General features: G+C 41.6%; 1 protein-coding gene across 3 annotated transcripts in view; it reads left to right on the top strand.

The window, feature by feature from the left end:
• The window catches only part of sgsm2 (small G protein signaling modulator 2), a 79,647-nt gene that overhangs the window by 9,871 nt on the left and 62,059 nt on the right, over nucleotides 1–7,717 (top strand). For all 3 annotated transcript variants that reach the window (XM_032507192.1, XM_032507190.1, XM_032507187.1), the window contains exon 2: nucleotides 4,431–4,506. In XM_032507192.1, the coding sequence (XP_032363083.1) occupies nucleotides 4,431–4,506 (76 nt within the window). The remainder of the gene's footprint in view (nucleotides 1–4,430; nucleotides 4,507–7,717) is intronic.

Below are 7,717 nucleotides of genomic sequence, written 5' to 3'. Positions count from 1 at the left end.
CCCAATCCTAAATAGTGGCCTAGACGAATAGCAAACGGTCTGAATTAGTGAACAGTCTTTTGCATAATTCCCGTGTTTCCATTACTCAGTATTTTCTTTCCCAGGAAAATTGTTCATGTTATTGCTGTCAGGAAAAACGGTCCTCCTTTGTGGCCACAGGGATCACACTGTTGATGGCCTGTTGTTTGCCCCAGTCATGAGCATGAGATGAAGGGAAAAGCAAATGTGTCCTTATGTAACTGGCAGTTGGCTAATGAGTTCTTCCCTCTGTTCCTCCCAGAAACCATTAGCTTCAGGATTCTTAGAATTTTCTCAACGTTAGCCGGCTCCACTTAGCTGTTTGACCAACTACATCTTGTTATTTTAAAGATAATTTGGTGGGCGTTTTCAGCCTCTATTTTGACAGGACAGATGAAGACGTTAAAAGGGAGAGAGGGGGAGGGATTACATGCAGCAAAGGGCAGCAGGTCGGAATTGAACCCCGGCCTGCTGCGTCGAGGAGTAAACCTCTATATACGGGCGTGCACTCAACCAACTGAGCTATCCGGGCGTCCACATTCGTCCATTTTAGTGTCATCTCTGGAACTTAATGCTTGGTTTGCTGCAGCTGTTAATGAAAGGCCTCTTTTAGTAAAAGTAAATAAATGCAAGTGTGTTATGTGTGTGGCTGTCACCATATTGTTTTCCGTTGCCTGAGTAATCAGTCCTCTGGATCCTTGAATGATCCAACAAACCTCAGTGGCGGCAGCCAAAGAGGCAAATAACAAAGTCTACTGTAGTTCCTTATCCAAGTGCAGATGCATTGAGTTTCTAAACATAGCAATAACAATGTTAATTATACAAACAAAAAAGGAAAATACAATGTCACTGAATGTTTTGCATACAATATATGTTCAGTATGAACATTTTGCGACTGCCGATTACTATAAAACACTTCTTTTGTATGTTGATATTAAATGTAATCTGGACGGCATAATGTTGAAAATGTTCAGATGTTTCATCTTTAAATATGAATTTGCTGAAGCAAATTTAATCATGTAAAAAAGACAGGGTTGCTTTCTTACCTGGGAGAGATCACTGACACAAATATGATGAAATGAAAGCCATTACATAATAAGATGTGTAGGTCCTTGTTTTAACTTTAACCACCCAATCATGCCTAAACCCAACAATCTCTGAGTTAATGTAGGGGGGCACGATATATCGACTCAATTGTGCAATATAAATATTGAAAATGTACTGAAAAGTATGCAACATACCATTTATTTTGTGAGATGCGCATAGAGAAAGCGAAAGAAACGAGAAGCGTGAGGACAGAAAGAGCGCAAACACGTTTTCATATTTGATTAATCTATTTTGATGTGTTTTCAATTTTTGTGTTTTCATATACAGTATGTTTAAGAATATCAGAATGAATATCGATTTCGCAATTTACACCCTCAACATCTTAATATCACATTTTGTCAATATCGAGCAACCGCATGTTAATGCTGTCCCAAGCATTTGGCCCCTACTTGTTTTTAACCTGACATGATCTTTCAGTGAAACATTTGCTTCCGTTTAGTATGTAATAGCCATAACAGTGGGAATTTAGATGCCATCCACTACGTTCAGTGTTTTACGAGTTCTACCTCCTAAAAATATTAAAGTGTTTAAAAATACAGTCTGCTTTATAATGCTTCGTCCAACACATTTAGATTAATATAGCATGAATCCACCGGAAATACTTAATTTTCTGTATCTGCTGCTTTCAGTATACAGCTTATAATGAATAGATTACAATGCTAATACCTTTCTTATATACTTAATCATGTATTGAGGAGCATACCAAACTTTAAATCAAATGTAATCCCTGACAGCATGCACTATTAAAACTGGTTCATTACCAAACACAATTGATTCCATTTCACATTCACTCACACCCAGGTGAAGGTATCGATCACTCGGACCGACCGCTGTTTATCACTTTACTCTGATTCATTGGGTAGAGCTATAGCTGTAGGTAAATATATGGATCTATTTGCACATCTCTGCGGAGGATGTGGTCAGTCAGAGGCTCTGAATGAGAGCATTAAAATGCAGCAGTTCTCCAGAGAGTTCACTCTGACCTGATGGTGATTGTCCAGCTAACGTTAGCTATCGACTGTTACCTTGAAACCATCCAGCAAATAGACAGTACCGTAGGGAAGTTACCTGAAACCGATGATTTAACGTCACCGCTCATTTTACACACTGTTGAACAACAAAACAAAACGCTGAGTGAACATTACTAGCTACATTTTTTTATGTTTGGTTTTGAGCGGTATGCACCCCCACTAACCTGGAAAACAGTTTTAAAACAGCAGCTAACGTTAATTTATTATAACAGTTTAATTTAATACACTGTTTATTGATCCCCAGTGGGGAAATTACAATTTACACTCTGTTTGTAATCACTACACACAGGCCTGAAATACACACATGCTCAAGACCTATTCATGCACCAAGGGAGAGATGTCAGAGTGAGTGGGCTGCCAGTACTGGACCAGTGCCCTGAGCAGTTGGGGGGGGGGGGGACTTGAACCAGCACAGGGGACGTGAACCAGCAACCCTCCTGTTCCCAACCCTAAGGACTGTGCTACCGGCCGTTGGGCAGCAGGGAGACAGAGGGACCGCAGTGTTTGCTAACGGTAGCTTCTTGTGTCATCTGGGGTCTGATAAACAGGAAATTCAGGGTCCACAATGCTCTTTTATGATAAACTGTAGCTGTCATATTTCACGGGAACCGCGTGAGTGCGGATTTCATGTCTCGGCTTTCGTTGCTGTTTGTCACATTGCCAAAGATTGAGTGACCGTAGTACTCGCCCTGTTGTTTAATTGATTGACTTTGCGAGTGATGACGTCCTGTCACTGTTCCAGTTGCTAACCCTCAAAGGGGAGAGAGAGCGCATAAGTAGAGCAGTCAGCGCTGCAGAATCGTGTAATCACGACTTTATGGCTTTTCATAAACAGCTGAAGGAGCGTCGGTGTACATAGCGGAAACCCTGTTCTGATACCATGGCAGCAGAAATTTTACCGTGGCGGGCCGCCATCAACATAGAGGAAACAAAAATGTTGGCATTAAGCGTTGAGGACTTGTTGATTTCAGTCACAACAGCGGAGGAGGAAATCAGTGAGCAAGTTCAAGCAAAGCTCAATGCTGAAAAGCAAAGTGAACACCAGCGTTCTTTATGACAATACGCTTGTCTGTATTTGCCAGTGATTCTGCCAGCTGTACAAAATGGGCGATTTGGCCCAGACCTTTTAAAAAAAAAAAAAAAAAAAAAAAATAAATTAAATTGTGGACTTGATGAAGGCTGTTGATGAGGATGATGAAGCGCCATCCCTCAGCCTCCATAATACAGGGGGAAAGTTTGAACCAAGTGATACCGTAGTTTGAGCTTTATTATCACACAAACAAGCAATTAAATTCTTCCTGTTTATCAATTACACCCAAACAAGGCAGAGGTGTCAGCCAGTTCCTGGATTAATCACTGACAAAAATGAATTCTACGGAGAGAGCGAACTTAGACAAGCGAACACCAGACTGACTCAGTGTTGTTGAACTCACTCAGGCTCTCCTCCTCGGAGACACAAATGAAGACTCATTTGAATGTTTCCCCGGTGACGTGGTATTAATTGGAAGTCAGTGTTGCGAATGTTTGGGTCAGAGCTGTATTAGTAGCTGTCACACTGTTAGGAGGAGACTGCATAATTCTTTATGTTGTGTTATGTTTTTTGTAGTCGGGTAGTCGGAGATAACCAAGTGCAAATAATTTGGCAGCTTTGTTGGCTGTGGCTATTGACAGTAATAACAAATGCTATCTGATAGGCTTGCTGCACTAGTCGGTGTTACACGGTGTCTGGGCATACTCCAATTATTACACACTGCCCCCACCGTCGTTTTTGCTTTTTTCACTCATCACCGAGACGAGACCGACAAGATGATGACAGAGGCCTTGGTGTCAAGATTATTACTGTAGTGATCATGTAGAGTTCATGAGTTGTGTTTTTCAGATTTTCTGTGACACTTCTTTTAATCTTCTACTTGCCGATGTATGACTGACGCAGATTAACTTGACTGTGATAAGGATGATGACTACAGCATTTCCTGTTCAGGGAAGTAGTAACGGCAGCTAATGAAGTTCAGCTCAAATTCCTTCCTTCTTCCTAAAACTATTCAGCTTTTAGAGGCGTTCGTTTTCAGTAAACAAACCAGAATTGGCCATCAAACTCACGATCCAATCACAGCATTGGATCTCTAAAGACTGTACAGTTCATATTATGCATAGGTCTAATAAAAATCGTATTGTCTGCAACTAAACCTCTCCTGATTGAAATGTTAAGGCGATGATGACAAATATTTCATGCACAGTGACAAAACTGTGGCTCTCTTCTGCTTTTGTGTGCAGGTGAAGCAGATTATGGAGGAAGCAGTGACTAAGAAATTTGTCCACGAAGACAGCAGCCACATCATTGCTCTGTGCAGTAAGTACGCTCTTCTCTTTTTATCTGGACACACACACACACACACACACACACACACACACACACACACATTGTCTCCTTCTCTTCCGCTCTCTGTCTTGTGCACGCACACAGACACACAGACAAACACAGAGACACACACACACACACACACACACACACACACTTGTTGAAGTCCTCAGCAGGTGACTGGGTTTTGCTTTTCTCTGTCAAGGACACTGCTTGACGTCACTGTGCCTCTGACTATGCTGCTGCATCAATGGAAAGTTAATAATCACAGCACAGCTAATGGAAACCAATTTTAGAGGCAGGCTGTACAAAAACCCAGGTTTTCTAAGCTGTTTGTGTGTGTGTGCGTGCGTGCGTGCGTGTTTGTGTGTGTGTGCGCGTGGGCCAGAGATAGAGGGGTTGCCCCTCCTGACCAGATGGTTAAGCTTGCAGGGGTGTGTGAGTCACAGCTTCCACGCTGGTCATACCAGTCCCCGTAGCCTGACCAGCCAGATCCACATTAAGATGTTGGGTCTGGGAACTCACCATTGGCAGGGCTCAATCCGAGGGGCGGGATAAACGGTTGGCAAAACTCCAAACACATCTATCTTTTATAAGAATGACTTCAGTGCTTAACTCCAAGTCTTCCAGAGCCGATTTGAAAGACTGCTGTTCGCCAGCCGCAATCTTCTTTGTTTTCTAGCAGGGAATTGACAATGGAACCGTCTCTGCCGTCCTTATGTTAAGCCCGCCGACCGACTCTAAACACGATGTGATTGGCCTGACCAGAATTTGTTTTTTTCCAGCTCACAAGCCAACGGAGAGTTGATAGACAGACCCTAGATGCAAATTAAATTTGCTGCCGCTAGGGTGCATCTAGATTTCTCGGCTGAGTGCACCTAGCACTCCCATTCAAAAGTACATTGTATCTTAAAAGTGGCATTTCTGTCCTAATTATGCGTTTAAACAAAAGTTTGACTCAAATATATTCACAAAAAGACCCTAGGTTGCATTTTGGTGAGAGTTACACTTTATTGCCTAAATAATACATCATCCAGAATTCATAGGTCCTGGTTACTCCAATGTTTTGTATTTTGTTCTAAAAGGAAAATCTATTTATTTGCACCTCCACCAGTTGATAGGATGACATCATTTGATACTGAAAATTATGATGACTCACCTTAAGTTATCTTACTGTAATCAGTCCTACATAACGGAGAGACTCTCTCTCTGCACACATCTGTTGCTGAGCTTTTTGTCACCTTGCCATATTGATTTCTCCTTTCTCGCCCTCTTTTTCTTATGATTATTATAGTCTGCCTATTAACACAGGATTACTATTGCCTGGGGAGTACCAGGGGTTTTGAAAATATAAATTAGTTAACTATCAGTTTGGATTTACAGGTTTGACGATGAAGTACGTTACTTTTAATTTGAAAGTTGCCAAAAAATACATGTTCCCATCTGGTTATTGTATCTATAGTTTTTTTCAGCTCAGCTGAATATCATGATTTTATAAGGGGGGGGGGGGGGAATTGATACAGCATAGTATTGCAATATTTTCAGTGAAAATACTGTATCGATACACAGGCGCCAAGAATCGATCTTTTATTATATATGTGTTGGTCAGCTTGTCTGATTGACAATCCCATTTTGCAGCAATACAATTGAAGTGATATGAACAAACCGAGAAATTATTATTTTTGTAGCTAAAACAGATGTTGACAAAGTTTCCTTTTGGGGACATCATTTACAATTTGGGAAAAATTAGGAGTTGGAAAAAAGGTTATAAATTGCAAAATATCGCAGAGTATTGTATTACAAACTAAAACGCCAACATTTTTGACAGATGTTCAGAGTTGTATGTGTGTAGTTACAGCCATTTTTTATTTGCATGTAAATGTATTTGCTTCTAGACCTGATGTCTATGTGTAAGTATTTGAATTTATGGAAAAGGTTGTGAATTAATTTTCTGGAAGTTTGACTTTGCTACATCATGCAAGGATGAGTTTTATAAGTGGCCTTATATACTGCAGTTTGATCGGGGCCATCTGTGATTTCAGTCAATATCATTTTCCTGTGTAAAAGTATTTCACAGTCTGCAAAGGTCCGGGGGTAAATCATAATAATATTATTAAGCTACATGATGTCCCCACATACTGTAATAATCCTGGCTGATCCCATAACGCTTCCACACAAGGTTGAGATATTACTGCACACACTGTACAGGTGGAAAGATGCGAGAACTACTGGAACTAGTTCATTTTCCTAAAGATATGCTGAAATTCAAAGATTATAACAGCCAGTTCTTTCCTTCCTAGTGTACAGACAGGACCGTGTAAATTGAATTGAACCCTGTGGGCCACTGGGATTCGATGCAATAAAAGAGTGACTGCTGTGAGAGCAGAGTTCATTATCTGTCATCATCAGTAGATCAGTCGTCTCTCTCCAGAACAGACAGAATCACATCTGTCCCCATCAAACGACTAGACCTGGTAACAGGGCAGTGTGGAATGACACTGTGTACGTTTTAATTAGAGCTGTTCAGTATGACATCCAGAGGCAAGCTCCGTAGAGCCGAGGCTGAATGACCCCGTGTGAAGTCAAAATTATCATTTCAACAATGTGTGTCTTGTCTGTTTCTTATTTTAACACAAGACCGAGAATAAACTTGACTGGGGCGACTTCTAGCTCACCCAGTAAGAGCGTGCGACCCACGTAGGCTGAGTCCTTTGCAGCGGCCCAGGGTTCCCATGCGTGAGGAGAGCGTAGCTGGTCGTCATAGTGACGCCGCAGGAAACTGCCGTGAACTCACGTGACACACACAGAACATCGAAGGTGTGTTGGTTTTTAGTTTCAAAAGAAGCTGTAGAACACCGCTGGCTAATCTATTTAAAAATGGCGGGGGTTTTTCACCCTGTCCGTCGCTAGCAATGATGATGATGCAGTAATTAGTGACGATTCTTTCCGACCAATCAGTAGTCTGCAGGTTTTCACGTGACCTTTGGTTTCGCCTCAGCTCGCTTGGAACCTCCGCTATACTGTAGCTATTGTTTCCTCTCTGTTTGTATTCGGTTACTCTCATGGGACAAATAGCTGTGAGCCATTGTACAAATCCTGCAGGATGCCCACATGACCCCCTCAAGGAAATTGCAATGTGGCCCTCTGGAACCTTTATTGTGTGCTTTGTACAAAGTGTGTGAACGTGTGTAAGAGAGAGAGA

Source organism: Etheostoma spectabile, chromosome 3 (assembly GCF_008692095.1).
Source record: "Etheostoma spectabile isolate EspeVRDwgs_2016 chromosome 3, UIUC_Espe_1.0, whole genome shotgun sequence".
Classification (NCBI taxonomy): Eukaryota; Metazoa; Chordata; class Actinopteri; order Perciformes; family Percidae; genus Etheostoma; species Etheostoma spectabile.
The sequence above is the reverse complement of the archived record's forward strand: the minus strand, read 5'-3'. Positions and strand labels throughout refer to the sequence as shown.